This window comes from Pogona vitticeps, chromosome 4, assembly GCF_051106095.1.
Source record: "Pogona vitticeps strain Pit_001003342236 chromosome 4, PviZW2.1, whole genome shotgun sequence".
NCBI lineage: Eukaryota > Metazoa > Chordata > Lepidosauria > Squamata > Agamidae > Pogona > Pogona vitticeps.
Genome location: NC_135786.1, coordinates 109,381,618 through 109,403,628, shown reverse-complemented (window position 1 = coordinate 109,403,628; position 22,011 = coordinate 109,381,618). Strand labels below are relative to the sequence as shown.

The following is a 22,011-nucleotide window of genomic DNA, read 5'->3' as shown; positions in this document are numbered from 1 at the left end:
GCTGCAGAGACAGACCTCGCCCCCTGCACACACTCCTCCACACACAGCCTCTTTGTGCATGCGCACAAGTACCCGAGCACCCACATGAGCACTGTGCTGCTGTTTGTGCATGCGCACGATCACACACACGAGCATGCTCCCACTCCTTTGCACATGTGCATGCACATGAGCACATGCATGCCCATGCAAGAGACAGAGTGCTCCTTCACTCATGCATGTGAGTGCGAGGGTGTGCTCCACCTTCTCCAGCTGGTCCGTGGGGTTAAAAAGGTTGGGGACCCCGATATATAGCATAGTCTCTGGATTCCTCTAGTGGACAATCCTCGTAGTACATATTTTTGGGAAACATATTTCTGACGTTTTTGTTTAATATTTTCAGGCAGTGGTTAAGTGAAATTGTGAGTCCTGATCCTGTGGATTTATCATCCCATAATTTGATTTCATCCATGATGCATTCCTCAACCATCAGATTTGGATATTACATCCATGAATATTCTTCAGTGAACAATTCTAAGGGCTCAGTCACATTGCTGGTTTACATCAATGTTTTCCCCAATGTTTTAAAATCAAATTAAAGTCACACAGCCTTTGTTTTGTTGTGCACGGTCAGCTTGCAAACTAAAACCTCTGGAACTTTTTGTGGTGACTGTAGGAGGTAAAGGAGTATTTGTGGAAGTGCATGAGGAGGCTGGTTGGAGACACAGAAACAGAAAGAGCATATGGGGAGGAAGAGAGGAGGTAAGGCAGCCCTGGCTGGCTTTGAGAATATGGTAAATTAAGTGGGGCAGAGAGGAGGTGCAGGACAAGACAGGTGGCACCTTCTTGAAATGACAGACTGACAGAATGGGGACACCCTTCCAGGAGACCACCAGCAGGATGGGGACACTGGTATCACAGTGGTGCCAGGGAAGGAGGGACACTTGAAAGAGGGGGCAAAAAGATGAAAATAACAGGAAGGAATGGAATTGGTTCCACATTAAGGGCATCAAGAAAGAATACAATTTATTGAGAGAGACAGCAAAGAGGTGGGCTTTGGATTGCAGATTGAAATATTATTTAAACATTTATTTTTAATTGGAAATTAGTACTGTATCGTTTAAATAATGGGCTGTCTTGCATGTTTTCTTTGTTGTGCCTGCCCATTCCTTAGGCTTCCATATACTTGTAGCTCTGCCTACCATTTTCAGTAGAGAAAATATATAAGATAGTATTTACTCCAACAGAGTAAATATATGCTGAAATGATTCAAAGCAAATCACTTTTGCATACATGTTAAAATAACTTGGTTGATAGCCAAAAAAAGGGGGCTCATGTAACTTGGAATTTTTAAAACATTTTTAATAACTGTTTTATCAGTTCAAATCTGGTCCTTATATATGACTGAGTCCTAAGATAACGAACACTAAATACAGCATATGCAGATGGAAAAAAATTGCATGATATGACAAACAAATGTGCTTTCTTATTTGGAGACCACCTCTGCCAAATATGTAATAAACATATCATCTAGTTTGACACCTTAGACTGAAGGGGAGGTAGCCTTTTCAAAGAGCATGCTGCATTAATTTCTATAAACTTAAAAAAAACCCTTTAAAAAACTTACATAACCATCATGGTAGATCACGATTGGATCAATGGTGAATGAGGAGGGGGGAATATAATTCTCCACCCTATGACTAAAGAGAAGGGCTTGGCCTTCCTCGTTCACAATCTCTCTTGACACAGAGGCAATGCATAGATCCGCACTCTCACATATATCCCAACACTTTTGTGTCAGTGCTGTAACATATGTTCAACTATTTTTAAATTCCTTTTTGGGACAGCTAATGATAGAGAAATGTAACAGAATTGAATATCTGTTAATTTTTTTTAAAAAAATAAAGGGGCATACCAGATTGTATTCCCCGTAAGAGCAAAAGTTTGTTATGAGCAGTGTAAAAAGATTATATACTGTGCAATATATGGTGGCCTCCATGAGCGCCAGCTTTTTCATCTTCCCACTTTATTACAGTGTCATCAAAATAGCTCTGCATATCTTAGCACATTACAACTTGTGTGACTTTTCATAAGTGGATTTGCCAGGTGCTGTGCTAGCAGGTGTCCCTTAATGCTTTTAGAGCTGAAAATAAGGTGAGGAGAATACAAATTATGGGCTGGGTTTGCATTTTGTTCTATGACAGGAGAAATTTAAATATTGGCTCTATGAAGAAATTATGTAGGCTCCACCTGTTCCTTTCAGTAAAACAGAGACACCTCCATGGGTGGGATAGTAGTGGAGCCATTACCACAACAGTGACAACTTGGTAGATGTGTGGATTTTTCTCCTCTTATTGATTAAATTTCTTGTCAATGACATGGGCAAGTTAATTACTGGGAGGCAAATTAACATCCCTTTAAGATACTAGAGGAAACAATAATTATATTATGAATTCACCGGAGGTTATTTATTTGTTTATGTGTTTGTTTTTGCTTCAGACTATTTCTCCCTAGCTCCAGGGGCAAATGGAGTGAACTGTATTGATTAACGTCTCTCATTTCAGTGATTAAAAAGTACTTTGAGTTGCCAGTGAATCTTCTCTGGGCTTTTTCACAAGGAGCCTTTCAATTAAGACTGGTAGTGATGCCCGCTTTGCATACGAATGAGGTGCCACTCCTGATTTAGTCACTGGCCCTGTTCTACTTGGAGCAGTCACAAAACGTACTGAGCAATTGCAAACATCACTGAACAACCAAGACAGCTGTCTCTCCCTCTAAGGGAAGAAAACTATATTGAGTTTTCCCTTATTTTCATTTGCATCATTTATATATAAATACCTGCACAGCACAATATGATGTTGTTGCCTGTGTGCATTATGTGCCATTAAGCTGCTTCTGATTTATGGTGAACCTATAAATTAATAACTATTAAAATATCCCATCTTTAGAAGCCCAAATAAGACCTTGCAGACTAGGCGGCGTTGTTTCCTTTCTTGAGTCAATTCATTCCATTATAGGTCTTCCTCCTTTTCCACCACCTTCCACTTTTCCTAACATCTTAGTCTTTGCATATTTTCTCACTTATCAATAGTAAGAAAAGAAGCTGGGCAGATTTAAAAACAGTCAGACTGATGCTGATAACAGACATAGTCTTTCTTCATAGATTGTATACATTAGAAGGTACCTCCAACCTTATCTGTGTGTAGAATGATTTTGTTACCTCAGTGACTGAACTACAAAACTGAAACCCGGAAAGATTGAAGCCTTAATGGATTTATCTCTGCCTCCTTGAATCATGCACTGACAGTAACCTGAATTCTCTCAGTGCTGGTCCCACTGTAGGGACGACAGTGCAATCCATGCAACAGAGGGATGTAGCAGTAGCCTTGGGGAAACCCAAAGAAGAACAAGCGTTGGGCGGGTGGGTGGGGACCTCAAGAGGATCCAATGACAACTGAGTCAACTGACAGCCCAAACTGTACATGCTCAATGGTCACAGAATGTTGACACCTTTCTGAAGAGACACAGAACTTGAGACAACAGGGAATAAAATGCATATCCAACATTTCTAAAGGAGCACAGGGAACTAGCCAGTCAACCATAATATGAACACTCTGTTCATTTCCCACATCAATAATGTATCTTAATTGATTTAATTGATTGAACAGAGGCAAATACACAATTTAAATCAGTAATGTGAACAAAACTTCACCTATCTTACTAGATACCTTTCACCACACCACCAACATACATAATTCTAAACAACATGTAACAGGAAGCACATCCCATTCAACTCAGTGCAACATTATCTCTGAATTAAAAAGCTAAGGCTTGTGCTAAAACTCCTGTAGGGCTTCTGGAAGATATTTTGTCGGCGTGCAAGAGAACCAAGGAAGGTGCTTGTTTCAGTTTCAGTTGGCAGATCATTAGCCATCATGGGTAGGGAAAACAGGCTTCTGTTACAGAGACCATGAAGAATCAAGCAGCAGCAGCACTGGTGGAAGTGAAGGCCTCTGATGGAAGTTTGGCTCCTTCATCAATTGATTCAAGCAAGGCCTCACTTTCAGCTGCCTGAAGCAATTTCCCACCCTCTGTGCACTCATTCCCACTTTTCAGTTTCTCATGCCTAGGACCCAAAGATGTTACTAGAAGAAGTAGAGAGGAAACATGAGTGGCAGAATGACCTCTCAAAGCTTTCATTTCCCCAGTGAGAAGAGACTGGAGCTAATGACTCATAGCTTGTGTGACAGAATAATCAAATGTTTGGAAGAATGGTGGGGTATAGAGGTGGTCATGAGCTACTGATCTGGTGCATTGTTGTGGTTCATTTCCCAGCTGAAGAGCTGATTTGAACGTTGGTGCTTTCCCCCACCAGTGGGCACCCACTCAACATCAGCACCCCACCCCACCTCCTTCAGGCACTGCCACTAAGTGAGCACTCACTGGTAGGGATGGGGCACTCAACCACAGATCAGCTCTCTTTGTGCCACTGTCTAGGTATTCTTATTTCCCATAATGAAGCATACTCATATCTTTGTTACAAAACACTCTGCTTGAATGAGCTGGAATTTTTAGCATGTATACATTAGTGAAACAGCGACATCTACATTGGCTTGTGCATGTTGTGAGAATGGCTGACGGTCAGATTCCAGAAGGTATCCTGTATGGAGAATTGGTGCAGGGAAAGCACCGCAGAGGGAGACCACAGCTGCGATACAAGGATATCTGCAAGCGGGAACTGAAGGCCTTAGGAATGGACCTCAATAGATGGGAAACCTTCACATCTGAGTGTTCAGCCTGGAGGCAGGCGGTGCAGCATGGCCTCTCCCAATTTGAAGAGACACTTGGTCAGCAGGCTGAGGTAAAGAGGCAGTCCCGAAATCAACAAAATCAGGGAGCTGGACAGGGGACAGATTGCATTTGTCTTCAGTATGGAAGGGATTGTCACTCTTGTATTGACCTTCTCAACCACACTAGACGCTGTTCCAAGACCTCTATTCAGAGCATGTTATCATAGTCTCTCGAGACTGAAGGTTGTCTACTACTCTGTGCCTGGAGAGAAACTCTTCTTGAAGCAGTTTCCACAGGAAGAAGCCTCTTAAAAGGTATGTAATTGTGTGAAGAAAGTTTAGTGTTAACTTGGCACGGTACCTGAGGAGCCAGCATACCAGCTCTAAAAATAACCAAATAATATAAAATAAAAATGTCAACAAAACAGTCATTTCCAAAGAAGGGAAATTTTACTGAGGTCAGGATCTAGTACAGCTCTTTTTGGAAAAAGTAGAGCAAAATTGTCATCCATCCTGAATTGTGTTTTTTTTGTTTTTTTTTTTAAGAAAGGATAATTTCTTCTATGCCTTTGAATTGTTTTCTGTTATATTTGAATTTATGGTGCCATCTACTCTTTCTTCATGTATGACATATGCCAATAAGAAAATATAAATCTCCTGCAAGTTGAAAAAGTAATGACTTCCATCAAAGAGATATGCCAGCCAGAAATATATTGTTGCTGTTGGGTGCTCCATTAGTTTCTCTTGCACTCTTCTTTGGTTAAAGGACCAGTCTCAGAGCCCTGTTCTGAAATGAGTAACTAGAAATATCATTCTCTTCCACTGAGCAGTAGGAAGGTTTAATGAAAAAAAAAATTAATAATGCCCAAACGGGCCATGAACTGGTAGAGGTATGCAAGAAGTCTTCTACTTTCAAATCCTTTGATATAATATTCAGTCAATGGCTGTAGCAAATTGTCTTTCCTAGAACTTCCTTGTGAATTTTCTTTATTGCTTTAAATCCCATCAGCTTAGTCAAGCGGTTTTCAGCAAGAGGGTGTTAATAATTCAATCTCTGTGAAGAAGTGAGGAACGGGAAAAAAACACAGAGAATGCAACTGGAACAAAAAAGGTAAGGCTACAGAAATACCTTAGCTAGGCATGTTGATACAGATTCACAACATAAAATAGGGAATTAAGTGGATTTAAACCAGCATTAGGATGTTTTGGTGTTCAGTTGCAGTTGGACTTCCTATTGTCTGAATGAAACTGATGATGGCCCATCACTGACAGCAAAAAGTACCAGCAACCTGGAGGTAATTCATGTATAAAGCCAATTTCAGTTCAAAAATATATATTTTAATGACAGTTAGGACAGCAAAGTACCATCTGAAAAGAAATGTCTCCAACAATGGCATAACTTATGTACAGTATAAAGGGGAAACTAGACGTGCTGACAAATAGGGATAAGAAGGATGCTTGGTAAATTTCTTGTCCTCCTTTATTTAGGTATTCTTAACTTGTAAAGTCATACTGAGAAGGATTTTGAAAGCCCTGTGAGATAAGTGGCCTCCAGCTCAGAACCAGACAAGGAAATATTTTTTCATTAAGCTCCCTGTTATTTGTGCCAAATACATCTGCCCCAAATTAGTGTCCTTTTAATTTGAGAAGCAAAGAACACACATGCATACAAACACGCAGAATCACCTCCCCCCATTGTGGCAAAACACTCTTCTTTCCACTGCAATAGGATTAGGAGGCCCAGCAACTACCTCACCATTTTCACTGTGAAGAGAAGAATCTAGCAGTTCCTGGGTCTATCTCTTAGGACAAGCAAGGTGAGGATTTACATCTTCAGTAACAAAAGTTCCTATGTGAAGTTTCTCCTCCTCTGCCGTGGAGGTACAGAAAGAAATATGGACCTTCCTCCTCATATAGCCCTCCTTGACCTTTAGTCAACAGTGAAGACATTTTGATCTATTTGAGCTATTGATCTGACTTTTAATATTTATAAAAGTTGTCATCCTGTCAAATTTTGTCCTAGAAACATGGCACAGATTAGCTTCCGTTGGATGTCTTTTTGAGAAACTGAGAGTCTGATACTACTGACAATAAGAAATGTTGTTGTATCACGCTCTGCTTTTCATTCTTTTTTTAAGTGTTTCCATGACGTAATGTAAATGGAAGCATGGATTACTTTGCCAGGGAAGCATGCTTTCTGGTTGGAAAGCAATATAAAATACTGTCTACCCAAAGGGTAGTTTATTTTAGTACACATATGATACTGGATCAGAGTCACAGATCATCATGGATCCACATGATTTTTCATGTAGAATCATCTCCCAAACAATCTCAATCATAGGCACCATCTCTGCCACAGATTGGTCAGTGGCTTGGGGACAACCCCATACTAAAATCATGTGGATTCATGGGGATGCATACTTGGGCCAGTATTTTTGCATCACTGAAAAACCAGACACCCTTCATTTCCATGCTGTATTATGTGGATACAAAAGGGACATGATTTGATAGTGTTTGGGAGCAGATCCCATGTTAAAATCATGTGGATTCAGGAGGATCCATGCTTGGATCACTGTTTTGCACCACTGCAATGCCAAGCATTCTACATTTGCTGTATTTTTTGTGTATAACACAATACTTTTTCCTAAAATAGTTAGAGTAAAAATTGAGGGTCATTTTATACACGGAAGTAAGGAAAGGATTCAAAGTGCCTCAGGGTCACAGCCCTTTGATCCTGCAGCCCTTTCATGGCTGCTTTACCCAAAGTAAAGGGCTGCAGCATTGCTAACTATTTTACGCTAACTATTTTAAGAAAAAGTATTGTCTTACACATGGAAAAATATGGTAAATGAAGAATGCTTGGCTTTGCAGTGGTGCAAACGGCTTAAAGGGTTGCAGGATCAAAGGACTGCGATCGTGCAGCCCTTTCATGGCTGCATTACTTTGGGTAAAGCAGCGATGAAAGGGCTACAGGATCAAAGGGCTGTAGGATAAAAAAAACACCATAAAATGTAAACCGAGACATTATTTCTTAAGCAAACTGAGGACTATGTAAACCAAGGTACATCTGTATAGATTATTTGGACATACCATGAACATATCAGGGGATATCTACACATCTAAATATATTTGGGATTCCCAGTGTGGTGTATTAGCGTGACTGACTAGGACTCTAGAGAATAGGGTTCAAATCCACACTTGGTCATGGAAACTCACTGGGGGAGTAGAACTGGCAAAAATCACTCCTGAAATAAGTCACTTACACTGAAAGCCCTATTAGGATCACTATAAGTTGATTTTTATTTGGTTGCCCAGAACACACAAACAAATAAATTTAGTATACTGGAAAATGCAGTTTTCCAACTAATATTTGGATGAATCAGCTATCTCCTCTTTTAAACAAAACCCATTGCTGTTGCTTTGAACATTTTTCCTTCCTTTATAGAAAGGAAAATGTTAATTCTTCCTTGCGATGTTAATCAAGCACTGAGGTTGAGGGTGAACAGCATCACTATGGATTTTTTTAATCAATCAGCTGTTAATTCTGCAAAGAAAGCAACTAAAATCTAAAGGCTACAAGATACAGCTGTATGAAGACGATAACGATAAGAAGCCAGCAGATGGATCTGAGCAAACAGTCTAAAAGAGTTCCAATTTCAGTCTAGTGAGGTGGAAACAGAATACTTTACATTTTTAGAAGAAATGGGAAAGGCAAGGATTCAGTTATGTTGGATAATGTGCTCCTCAGTGTAAACAGGAGAAAGAAGGTCAGATAGCTTTTGTAATTTGTTTCAGAAGGGAATGCCAATTTCTTCTTGCTCTGCACATGTATGTATCAAGGGCAGAAGAGAGATATGAATGTTTGTACAAACACAAATAAACACACACGCACGGACCTCTATAGATTTTTTTTCCTCTCCTCATTATGTGTTGAATGCATCAAAATTATATCCCAGTTGTAGCAACTATTAAAGCAAGGGTGGTTAACCTGTGATCATCTGTAATCTCCTGGAGGCTGTCAGCTCAGACCTATGGAAACAGCCGTTTGTTCCATCCCTATCAAGGAAGGAACCTATTGCAAAGTTTTGAATTTTGGTAAAATTCCTCTAGCTGTGCAAGGAATCACCAAGTAGTATAGCTTCAAGTTCCTCAGAGTAGACCACTGTTTTTTTCTCATCAACTGGCACTTATAGCCTCAATAACTCACACTACGGCATTAGTGGCAGAAAGAAAAGGCTCATTATTTGCAATAGAACAGATAACAGCAAACTAACAAAATATGCCTACTTTTCAGCATCAGGCCTCCTGATACTGTTGACTGCTTCTAACATACTGAAGAGAGGGTGAAAGTCTCTGAGCAGACAGGTGGGACTCTCTTTGAATTCAGAAGCAGAGAAGGAATTGTTGGTTACTGCTGGATAGGTTAACCATCCCTCTAGCCTGGAAAGGTCCCTCCCAGCCAAATCTGCAAAAGGCAGTGTTTAAAGCTGCAAAAACTCCAACACTACTCACATTGGATTAGTTATACTACAGTGATCCCCAAACTTTTCCGAACCATGGACTGGTTGGGGGGGAATCTGTGTGGAGGTGGGCAGAGTGGTAGAATATACCAGATGGGCGGGATATAAATCAAACAAACAAATAAATAAATAAATGAGAGTGGGCAGGGCACCTCTGTGCACATGCGCAGCAGTGCGGGTGTGTACACAGCTGGGTGGGGTGTGCACGTGAGTGGGCAGGGCACCAATGTGCGCACGCATGGGGGGCATGGGGGTGTGGGAGTGGGCCACCCCCTTGCGCACATTCATGGGTGGGCAGGGCACCCATACGTGTGGGGAATGTGTGTGTGTGTGGCGTACTTGCGGGGAATAGGAGATCTGTCTCCACAACCCAGTCCTGCCAAGGCCACGGCCTGGTAGCAGGCTATGGACTGGGGTTTGGGGACCCCAGTATTACTACGCCTGCTTCCAGACAGAACTATACCTGCGTGCCAGCAGTTCAGTAGCATGTGTATGGGTCAGGGATTATAGCCCAATCGTTTTCATAGGGATGCATTGTTGGTGAAAATGTGTGCATCATCTGGGGGCTATTGCATGCAGTTGTGCAAAACACAGCCATTGCACGAACATTCCTTGCATAGAGCTCTCTCTTTCTCTCCCCCCCTCCCTCCCTCTCATCCAAACAGTATATACACAAACAGAATAGGACACCTGAGGTCTTCTGGTTCCAGCTTGAAGAACGAACAGCGTTTGTGCCAATCTCCTCTCCCTTTTTAATGTTTTAAACAGGACAACTACATTTAAGTTAAATGTTACCCCATGTGCAGACCATTCCATGACATTTGGAGAAGTCTTTATTTTTCCTGGACTGCAACCCTCAGATTTCCCTCACTAGCATGGCCATGTTGGCTGAAGGAATGTTGGCAGTACAAAAAAATAATAATAATTTTCTAAGCTCCACAATTATTCCCATACAAATTCAATACAAAGACATAATTTCACTTTCTGGCTGTTCTTTAGTTCCTCTCCTATAAGCTTTGCTGCCGCCTATGGGAAGATTTTCTTTCTGCATCAAAACAATACAGTGGCTCATGCATTGTAAGAAATTAATAGGGGACTTCTGGCAGATGATGGCAAAAGAAAAACGAAAGAAAACATACAACATAGGAAGGTTCAACTCCTTCCCTCATGTCCAAACAAGCAGAGCAAAATGTCAGAAATCAGGGTGGATTTGATTCAAATCAAATTGATTCAAATAATGATTTAAAGAATGATTTAAAGTTTTGAAAAATATAATTAAAATGTAAATTGTGATTTAAATTGTGATTTAAATCAATTTGATTCTTAAAAATAATTCATTTTTTATTGCACCCTGGCAGAAATAGCAGACAGAGAACACTCCTACTCCTTTTTCTCTCTGTGAAACACTCTTTGTGCTTTCTTCTTGTTTTAGTGAAATAAAGAAGTAAATGTAAAAGCCTACAGCTGCCCAGGATAAGTTGGGTATAATATACATGCATTCAGGTAGGCAGCCATTATTATTTTTCTTTACTGAGTATTTTATAGAGCAAAAGCTCTTCTTTCAGCCTCTTCTTCCTTTATGTATCCTCAATAAGAGCTTGAAAACAGGCTTGGGAAGTGAGAACATGACACGTTCCCTTAGAGGTATATCACACAGCCGTAAAGGTCATAATAGCCTAGCGCAGTTAAACGAAGTTGGTATTTAAAGGTTGCTCCCCTCATGATGTGAGCCCAGAAAGGGCAAGATGGAAATGGCAGATGGAGAAGACTGTTGTTCGGCAAGGGGATCGGTGTGGGCTAACAACTATGACTTATGGCAGCCAAATCCTTTTCATGTCTGGACCTCTGAATTTATAGGACCACCTTGTAGTCACTTTACATCCCTTGCTACCACCTTATTAAAGGACACTGATCTCAAGGCAGTGTAGCTACACCTGTCATGGAAGTGGAAAGAAGGTAATCAAGAGACTCAGCACAGAGTATGGGAAAATGGAATAAAGAATGACCATGGAGAGGGGGGACGCACTGAAGGCAAAGGTGAGATGTGAATTCATGCCCAGGATATTCTGAGCATTTCTGAAAATGGCATGGGAGTCTACTGTCACATTTTAGAGACCATGATGTTTTTTTTTAAATAAAGATGGGGGAAGTGGAATACACTATCAATAGGTTCAGCATTTTTGACAACTCCTTCAAATTTCACACTAAACCTCAGAGTGGATTCACCACCTCCATTAAATTAAAGTCACCATCTCCACTGGGCAGAAGGTAATTCACTGGCTGATTTGCAGTATATTAACAAAAGGGGTTGATACTGCAAAATACATCTGATTCCTGGAGAAAATTGATTGAGAAAACCAGGAGTGGATTTTTGTGTGAAATGACATGAAGCTTGGTGTTGGTACTGATAATTAAATTCCTGCTCAGAGGTACCATGTTCCTTGATTTTGTGTATAGGATGGTCTGAATGAGTCAGATTTTTGCAGCTGCCTTTGCTTCGTGGATCTCAGAGTCCTAGTTAAACCAAAGCAAACCACAAAGAAGGTCCCAAAGGTCTAAATTCTTCCCATCATGCCATGGAGACCAGGGGCCTCTAGGATAAGATCTCACTTTGCTCCTAGAGGTACCATTGCCATTCAGGTGTGCATCTCTCTCTCTCTCTCTCTCTCTCTCTCTCTCTCTCTCTCTCTCTCTCTCTCTCTCTCTCTTACAAATAACACAATTCCCCAGGAATTAATGCATGGTTATTCTATAGTATCTTTGGGCCTGGTGATGATGGGCTTTCCTTCCCTCCTCAGACACTGCCGTCTACTCCTCTACCCTTCATGGGTACGTGAAAAAAACACAATCTCAAAATACAGTATTCCTTCCTTCCTTTTATAACATCCATATAGATATTGCCCCCATCTCCTATTGCTCAGTGTCAACCTTTGCTTCCCATGTCTGTATCTCTTATCCTTTTTATATTAGTTCATGGACCACCACTTTCTCCCCATCTTCCCTTCCTTTTTTTTTTTAAGTATCTGGTTCCTACAACTTGTTCCTATCCCAAGGATTCTGACTCCAAGCTATAGCAAAGAGTAGCCCAAGACATTTTTCTTCTTGAGGTATAGCAGTAAATGGTGTCTCCATCCAAATCAAAATATATGTTAGTAATCAAGTTGTTTGGAAGCTGTGGTAAAGTCCCAGCAGGAGACCTTGAAATAAAATACTTAATAGCTAATTCCATTAATAACAATTTGATGACACTCAACTCTGTTACCTGAGGTGGCCTCCTCACTCTCCCCAATGACAGGGCCAGCCCTGTTAACATTCCGGGTAGGTACTAATTTTACAGGACACACTCAGAATTTTTATGAGTGTTATGTAAACTGTACTTGCTGAAGAGGCTTGTGAGGTTGAAGCTTGTTTTGCTCTGTCATCAAATGGAAAGCCTCCTGTTTTATATTCAGAATATACAAACCTTAAAGACAGGAGTTTCCCTGCACATGCCAGAGGTAGCTAACAATATGCAAAATGTTGTACTATTGTTTCCCATCACTTTATTTGTATTTGTTTCTCTAGACTTTGTGCCAACCCTGCCTTCAGGTATTGCATTTCCTACCAGATATTTCCCCTTATTGTTTTCTCACAGATTCTGTATAAATATGTCTTTCCCTATTCATGTTTTTCTTTTTTCCATATGTCTGCTCCTTTGTTCATTTTTATTCCCCTTGCCACTTGGACAGGCTTCAGATGAGAATAAGAATAATAAACAGAAGAATTGTGTTAAGAGTTCTTGAGATATCCATTCATAGTTCTTAGGATTCACAGGCTGAGACCCAGTTCCTTGACACAGTACATTGCAACGAGAATAGGACATTGAATTGAGCATTTCTAGAGATACACTATTGTGCCATTCTGACAAACAGAAATGCCATTATGAAACGACAGAATATTTGTTAATATAATTAAATATGTTCAAATATCGCACCTGAGTCTTCGAAATCGCTATTGTAAGCATTCCACGTCTCGCTTATGCGAAGTAGACTCTCTTCCATTGCTTGAATATCCATATATGGGCAGTTGCATTCTGGGAATTTGGGGCCACACTGACACCAGCAGTCGTTGCCCTTGCAGATAAACTCCCCTTCTGAATTGCAAGCGATGTAGCTCAGCGCAGCCTGCACAAACCGCTCTTGCAAATATTCCGGCAGGATAAGCTGAAGACCTTGACAGAGGTAAAAGGAAGGGTTGGGGTGGAGGAGGAAAGAACCTATTTTACTAAGTGTGATGGTTTCCTCAAAACAATTATTGCAATTCTATCAATAATCTGTATAGAAAACCTGTGGTGTTTTTTTTTTTTCCCAAACATGCTCACAAACATTATCAGCCCACATCTTTTTCATACCTCAACTGCCTACCCATGCCAGCTATACTTATTTTCCTAACAGGGGAAAAGAAGAACTAGCTGTTTTCCAGTTGGTTGTATATCAAACAAGGGTATTGCAATCTTAATTGATTTAATTTATTTTTCTTTTAAAAACAGTTCTATTAATAAGCTAACAAGACAGGGGTGTTTGGGGCCTTTTCATTTTTATTCATATATCTATGAATAATAATGAAAATGTCCTAAACACTCCTAACATAGAGCATCAGTTTATTTTCTTCTATGAATATGTGGTTTTCTTTTTTCTTTTCTTCTTTTAACTATAATTTGTTTTGGAAACCTTACCTATCAACATAGGGAATCATGAGATGCCTTAAAACTTCATTTTGCTAAACAAAAATGACTGGGAGTCATAATTTAAATCTTGAACCCTACCCATTTTTGTATTATTGAAAGAGAAATTTGACTTCAAGTTAAAGCAAGCTATGCAAAGGGTTTTTCATTATCTTGGTGCCCAATATCTCCCTGATCCCAATAAACTTATTTATGCTTCAAATTAACCCCTTGAGTGCTTCCCTCCCAACTTTACTTGTTCAGGACAACCTTACAATATTGAGGGATATGCGGGAAAGCACAACAACAGTAACAGCAACAGCAAAACACTAACAGCACTACCAAAACTATAAGGAGGTGGCATATTGCTTCCCAGTGGAATGGTGATATTGTATAAAATATCCACATGATTGGTTGCCAACTACACATTTTTTAAACAATTATTACGCAGACATCTGAGTGGACTGGATCCAATACCTTGCCCCTAGTTGCCTATGTGAATGGAGAGGGACCGAGACAGAGATGAAACTGAGCAAAGGAATTATTTGTCAACCTCATGTGAGGTATTTGCTTATCTACATATTTCCCATAAAGTAATCCAAGTAACTGGTGTTTATCTAACACAGCGGGGTTGGGAAACATGTGGCCCTCCAGGGTTGGGGAACATCTAGACTTCTAGACTTCTTAATCCTGTTGGACTACACCTCCCACTAGCCCTCACTGATATGGCCGATGCTGAGAGATGATGGGAGCTGTAGTTTAACAATGTCTAGAAGTTCCCCTATACCTCAAACCTGAGGCAGAAGAACTGTTAGAGTTCCTGTTGCTGAATTTGTCAACATAGGAATCAAAGTTGTTTTTTTTTTTGGCTTTGTGTTGTCTAGAACAGTTGATTTTGGGCTTCTGGGCTTTGCTGTGCGGAGGTTTACATCAAAACCTCTGTCTTGATCACAGCAGTCAATAAATTTTGGAAGCAGGAAGGCAGGGAAATCCACTGTGTGGAGATGGCAAACAAAACAGGTAAACAGGAGGGAAATCAATTCAATGAAGTATACATTCTCTAGTAGCAGGTGCCATATTGCCAGCTCATCACATCAAGACCTTTTTAATATATTGCAGATGTCTCAAATGAATGACAGCCAAATTTTAAGGCAGTTACAGCCAAGTACCTGACACTTTACTTCTATTTAGTTATGTCCGTCACCTATCTGATGGAATGCCTTCTCCCACCAAAATCTACCCGTATGACTCCATCTAGCCAGAAGGTGTGATTGAGGAGCCGAACGCCGAGAGAGGTCCGAAAGGAAAAAACAAGAAACCAGGCCTTCTCAGCAGTCGCTCCTCAGTTATGGAATAATCTACCTCCAGAGATCCGCATGGCCCCTTTGCTGGGTATTTTTAAAAGCCAATTAAAAACTTGGCTATTCAGGCAGGCCTTCCCACCAAGCACTATTTGATCTATCTTCTTTTTTCCCCATCTTGAATTACTTCTTGATCTTGATAATGATGCTATTTTAATTGTTTATTTTGTATGTTGTACGCCGCCCAGAGTAGTCGAATGACTAGATGGGTGGGATATAAATAAATAAATAAATAAATAAATAAATAAATAAATAAATAAATAAATAAATAAATAAATAAATCTCTTCTCACCAAGATTCTAGCATATTTAGAAATACATCCTATTTTACTGTTATCTTCTACAATAAACTCATCATGGGTGGAAGAGGATGCTTGATTTTGTCACCCTATCTTTTTTTTCATCTTAAGAGGGTGAGTTCTGCTATCCATGGGTGGTCTCCGCATGTGAAGAACCAGGAAAATCAGAATCCTGAGTCACACAGATAGTTTGCAGAAATAGCAAAGGCTATGTCTCTTCAGAATTTGTATACTCTTACAAGGGTGGCATAAATGACATAGGGAGGCAGTGCTATCTCCTCTAACTGTGTTACATTTACCCTAATAGATAATATCTAGCTGGCTGGATAGCTCAGTGAATTAGGTATCTGGCTATAGAGCCTGAGGCTGGGAATTCAATTCCCCATCGTGCATCCCAAGAGAAAAGCCATTTTGTGTAGTAGACTTGGGCAAGCTGCATAGTCACAGAGTGTCCCCAGGGGAAAGAATGGTAAACCACTTCTGAGTAGTCTCTACCTATTAATCCTGGAAATAGTCACCATAAGTCAGAATGGACTTCACAACATATTATTTTCTATTATTATGTAGGGTGAAGGTCATAAAAGGGAAGAGAGAGGTAAATTTGACTCCTTATGATTCCCCTATTATAGTCACTTTCCTCAAAGACCTAAAAGTGACTTCTCGGGTATTATTTAGACACATGGCAAAATCCTGCTTGGGATGACATGCTTTCAAAATTATAGGTAAGCAATTGTGTATTGGAATGCTCTGTCTCACTTATTCAATCATGCAATTGGATGTCTGCAGTTGAAAGGATAAGATGATATGGTCCCAGGAATATCTGATACTTCTGAACTTGTGAATTGGCCACTGGGTAGATTTGATCTGAATGGATGGGCACCCCAAATGTATGGAGGTTTTGGAGGTAGTGGTGGGGATGTAATATCCAGATGTGAGAACATATAACTTACAAACTTACAAAATGGTCTGAGCTATGAAAGGCAGCTGCCACTACACCTTTTAAAAATGGGATCAAAATATCCCTGGAAATAATGCTATCTGTCAACTCTTTCCAGGGGCACTGAATAAGGAGGGAAAGGTCTCTCCCAATCCAATTCCAAAGAAATCACCAATCCCCTGTCCCCAATTGTTGAAAAGATTGTTATGGCACATTGTATTCTTAAGTGGGTCTTTCAAGTAAAAGTTGCCAACTGAATACAGAGATCCTCCATGTACATTTCCCAAGGTGTCATGATATGAGTAACTTATGGAGATCAGGCAAGGAAATGATCTGCTGACAGTGGCAGTATATTGAATCACAGTGTTGTCTGCAAGCGTTTGGACTGTATATTGTATTTTCTCTCAGCTGACAAGTCAAGGCCAGCCCAATCCAATGAGGCAATACCTATGGGTGATTAAGACAGTGAAATGCCAAGGATGGCCTTCTTGTTTGTAAAACAGTGTTGACAGAAAAAAAAAAGAATAAAGAGAAACCTCACAAGATGCGAAAGAAAATGGCAGGATTTATATGGAAAAGCACTCACATTGTTCAGCAGCTCCTCATCACTAAAACAAAGATACTATGCCTTTTTTGAATTTTTTGAAACTGTTTTTACCTGATAGCTTTAGTATATATAATAGGTTAATTTCCCTCAAAATACTGTATTTGTTTTTGTTGTATTTTAATTGTCCTAACTAGAGATGGGGACAAATCACAAAAATGGTGATCCATTTTGATTCGTGATCTATCAAGGTTAACTGATCAACCGATACGAATATACGAATATTCTTCAACGAATTGATGAATCAATCTGTCAATCTGTCTTTGCTTTAAATTGCTATAAAACTGGACCCCAACCACCTAGAGACACTACATTTGCTGGGAAGCATTCTCAGATGCCTTTCTACAACTCCTGAAAGTTTGGTGAACATTTGATCATGGACCCCTGAGTTATATACTCACAAAGACGACCCTTCAGGAAAGCTTCCCCCTGGAACTTAGAGAGCCCAGAATCACAACAGAGCTTTCTATGTCTTCCTCCAACACACCTGCCAACTTTGGTGAAGATTGAATATTGGAAATCTGTGTTATTTACCCACAAATTTGGTCCCCCCAGGAGAGTTTACCACTTGGCACAGAAGCCCATTCTGCCTACTGGCTGCCAATTAGTTGATCGGAGGCCGATAGGCAGCCACCCATCCCCACAGCCAGCCACCCCCACAGCTTACCCAGCCACCCCATTCCTTTCCCTACATTAGCCCCCACCCCACTCCCACCGATACCCCCTTACCTTAATAGCTACTGTCGAGGTCTCCATCAGGCCTCTGCAGCCATGGAGTGTAAAAAAGGTAAACTGGCTGCCCTTTGCAAAGATGGTGGCTGTGGCTTCATTTAGGGTAGGGAAGGTGCAGCTGCCATCTTTGCAAAGGGCAGCCTGGATTCCCTTAAGTCAGGCTAAGGGAATCCAGGCTGCCCTTTGCAAAGATAGCAGCTGCACCTTCCCTACCCTAAATGAAGTCACAGCTGCCATCTTCGCAAAGGGCAGCCAGTCTCCCTTTTTACATGCCGTGGCTCGGACTAGCCCAAGAGACCTTGGCAGCTTTGATTAAGGTAAGGAGCTATCCTTGGGGATGGGGGAGGGCTAAGTAGGGAAAAGAAGGAGGTGGGGGTAGGCTGTGGTATTGGGTGGCTGTGTGGGGTGGTGGCTCCCTTTCTGCCGCTGATCAGCTGATTGGCAGCTGGTAGGTGAAATGGTGTTTTTTTTATGAAGCACAAATAAAAATGGGTAAATATTCATCCCTTCGTATTTGTGGGGGTCTCTAGAACCCAGAAATACAGATCAACAGATAATTACAAATTGGCTATATTTGTCGGAAAAACAATCTGTTTTTATATCCATCCCCATCTCTAGTCTTAACATTTCTGTTTTACGTATTTTGTAAGCCACTCTGGAACCCTTCATGGGGAAACAGATGAGATGTAAATTTAAAAGTTAAGAAAATGACCTAATGTGTAATAATACTGAGTTCATTAAGATTGTTTGTGAATGGTGTGAGGAGAGCCTCTTGGAATGTTATTAAACTGGATGAAACTCACTAAATCAATAGGCATTGGGCTCTGCAAAGCAGCCCTACTCAATGTTGTATCATCACACAACTCCACCTTTACAGGCGTCTCTACGTACAGAGTTGATATCTGTAACATGGAGGCATTTCATAGCATCTTGTTGTGTGAACCTGTACCTGTGGAGGATTCCATGAAATTCCTAAACCTGCACAATCAACACTTTGAATCACATAAAGGGTTTCAGAAGTACAGCAATCCATGCAAAGGCATCTTTGTTGCAGACATTAAGTGTATATATATTTCCTCCTGCACCATAGAGACAACAATCTAGTTCAGTGGTTCCCAACCTTGAGTCCCCAGATGTTCTTGGACTACAACTTCCAGAATCCTTCACTGCTAGCTGTGCAGGCCAGGATTTCTGGGAGTTGTAGTCCAATAAGATCTGGGGTTGGGAACCACTGACCTAGAGCAAGGATGAGCAGTGGGTGACATCTCACTACTCCAAACAAAGCATGATGAGAGATAATGGGAGCTGCAGGTCAACAACCTCTGGAACTCCATGCTTCTCATCCTGTTGTCTAATTTTTTCCCCACCGAAGTCTCTTTCCTCGATCCATACAAAACAATGAATAGTGGCAGCCATTTTCTTTCTTCTTTTTTAAAGGTTGAAGAAAGAATCCCTGGGCATAAAACATGGTGAATGGAGGACTGAAAGATAGACTTAGATATATGCTACGTGCATAGATGAAAATCACTACCTCATCAAAGGGTAGTGATTTTTATAGCAGGGGGCTGTATTTGTGAACATTGGGGGCCTTTCCAGTGTCACATTTCTATTATAATACGAGTATGTTTTGTCACCAGTGGGGAAATGAATTCCACTACTATTAACTGCTTCTAAATGACGCTTATTTCCTCATCAAAGGAATTCAATTTAGACTGATTAAATATTATTTTTATATAATTTTATCAATCGATAGAGGGGTGGTATAAAACAAAAGGAAATAGGCCTGTATAATCTCTATTGATTCCAAAATGTTATGCACAAGAGAGGTTTTCTGCATGTAGCTCCCAGAAAATATAATCTATCCATGGCTGTTTGTAGTCCAAGCACAGGACCACTAATGGGATGATCTGGTTTTTCTTAGGTGGGAGGAAGGCAATTTTTCTCCTCCTCTTCCTCTTCCTCCTGTCTCCATCTTCTTCCTCTTGTTCCTCTTCTCCTTCCCACCCCAATAGGAATCCCTGCTCATGTCTGTACACTCACCCCACTACTGTTGCTGTTGGCAAGTTTTGACCCTAAAACCTGCTTGATCAAAAGCAGCAGAAATGAGTGCACAGATTATGGGGAAAAATAACAACTCACATAGTTGTAATGAAAATATTTTAAAAGACTGGATGCAGTTGGAAGGCTTATGAAAAACAAGCACTGATCAAATCAATTTCCTTTGTGCTTCTATTTTTTCATATCAAAATATGTAAACTTTATTGTCACAGTGCACATACATGTAAATGCAATCCGGGGTGGATGAAAATAAAGCTTTGGGCTAGATGGAGTCCTTTATTTGTTAAAGGGACATTGAGTATAAAATTATTTTCAAAAGGCAGCTCTGTGCGCTATGATTTTAGGAATCCAACAGCATGTATCAAAACAGGTCTATGATTGATGTAACAACCAATTTCCAAAGCATTTTACTGACAAATATTATGTCAAGCATGGGGAGAGCAGCTTCTGAACTGAAAATAATTTCCATAAACACAGTGGAGACAGGAGCCCCAATGTAAATGACAGGATCATCTATCAAGTTGTTATATGCCCAAAAATACCAGGCGTACAATTCCAGATAGGCTGTCCTATTATGTGAGAAGTGAAGGGAGAATGTTGAGTTTATCCATCAATTTAGTGGGAAGATAATTCTCACCACCTGTCCTGAGAGCCAGGGATGGGAAAATATTGTTATTTTCAGACAGTCATATTCTAAACCCACAAGAGCTGAAACACCTGCAGTATCTCCAATGGGAGGCATGCTTCTGCATTCAAGAAGTGTCACACTTTCAAATGTTTTATAGAAAGAGCCCAAGCAGACTTGAAGATGGCCAAAATTGCCTGAAACTGCACTGCCTTTACATCAGCCTTAGATGTGTTTTGTATTATGTTCTGTAGTCATCTAAATTGCTTCAAAATGGAAGATTAATACAGAGTAGCCTGCCTGTGAGCTACTGATCCATGAGAACCGTCCCCAGGCATTTTTTTCCAGGCTTATATTGCCAAATTTTGTAGCAATATAGAAATTCATCATTTCTTTCCTGAATAATTGAATTCTCATTTTAGCTACCTGGGATCATTCTTCATCTGGAATTCACTGACCATTTGTGGAATAATTTGGTCAGTATAACTGACAGCCTTTAATTTTATCATTTACTTACTGGGAAAAAAACACACAAGTGAAAGAGTAGATGATATCTTTATAGACCACTTTAAAAAAAGGATATGCGAGCTTTCGTGGATTAAGTCCATGTCATCAGGCTTGTACCAGTGTGAAAAACTTAAAGTTCAAAAGTTCTTGGCAAGATGGATTTTATTTTGTATTGACCACACAGTTCCCTTTTATTTCAATGGGGAGGGGAATGATGCACCTGACCTCCAAATATGATTTACATTTGGAGCAACCTGACTGCAAATCATCTCCAAATACTCTGGAGGAAGCTAAAGCCTGTCAGTTAGATCACTGGTTCTTAACCTTGGGTTACTCAGGTGTTTTTGGACTTCAACTCCCAGAAGCCTTCACCACCAGCTGTGCTCGCTGGGTTTCTGGGAGTTGCAGTTCAAAAACACCTGAGTAACAAAGGTTAAGAACCACTGAGTTAGATCAATACAATTTTTTTGTTGTTGTAAACATCATCACTAAAATTCCAAGCAGCAGGAAAAAAATGCTAAAAAAAGGCAAGCAGGGAATAACAATCCATGTTTCATTGTCCAACTGCAATTTTAATTGGTATGTATTTTTTCTCTCTTGGCGATTATGAAGGTATTTTAGCCCTATAATTCACTAACAGAAGGACAAGCAGAACATGGAACAGTATATTATAAGGAACAAGGTTTCATTGAACAGGTTATTTCAGAGCTTGTAAGAGATAACAACATTCATATTTCTATATGTTAACATTAATGCTAACACATTAGCTATGATATTTGTTATTTTGATTCAACCCTCTGAAGCAATCTGGGGGCTGTTGTTATATTTTAATGTGTTTTCATTTTTAAAAATCATCTTAAATGTATCATTAATTTTCTCGGCAGGGTGTTGGAACATGTGG

The 22,011-nt window shown here is 40.2% G+C and overlaps 2 protein-coding genes across 7 annotated transcripts in view; one reads left to right on the top strand and one right to left on the bottom strand.

The window, feature by feature from the left end:
* The window catches only part of LOC144588846 (uncharacterized), a 73,488-nt gene extending 56,375 nt beyond the window's left edge, over positions 1–17,113 (top strand). Inside the window, exon 2 of the mRNA XM_078392320.1 lies at positions 5,776–17,113. The gene's annotated coding sequence lies outside the window, so the exon portion shown is untranslated. The remainder of the gene's footprint in view (positions 1–5,775) is intronic.
* Positions 1–22,011, bottom strand: part of BRINP3 (BMP/retinoic acid inducible neural specific 3) — a 369,852-nt gene that overhangs the window by 89,800 nt on the left and 258,041 nt on the right. For 3 of the 6 annotated variants that reach the window (XM_020790487.3, XM_078392316.1, XM_020790488.3), the window contains one exon: positions 13,260–13,541. In XM_020790487.3, coding sequence (XP_020646146.1) covers positions 13,260–13,541 — 282 coding nt within the window. The remainder of the gene's footprint in view (positions 1–13,259; positions 13,542–22,011) is intronic. The other 3 variants (XM_020790489.3, XM_078392319.1, XM_078392317.1) reach the window with 1 other exon arrangement.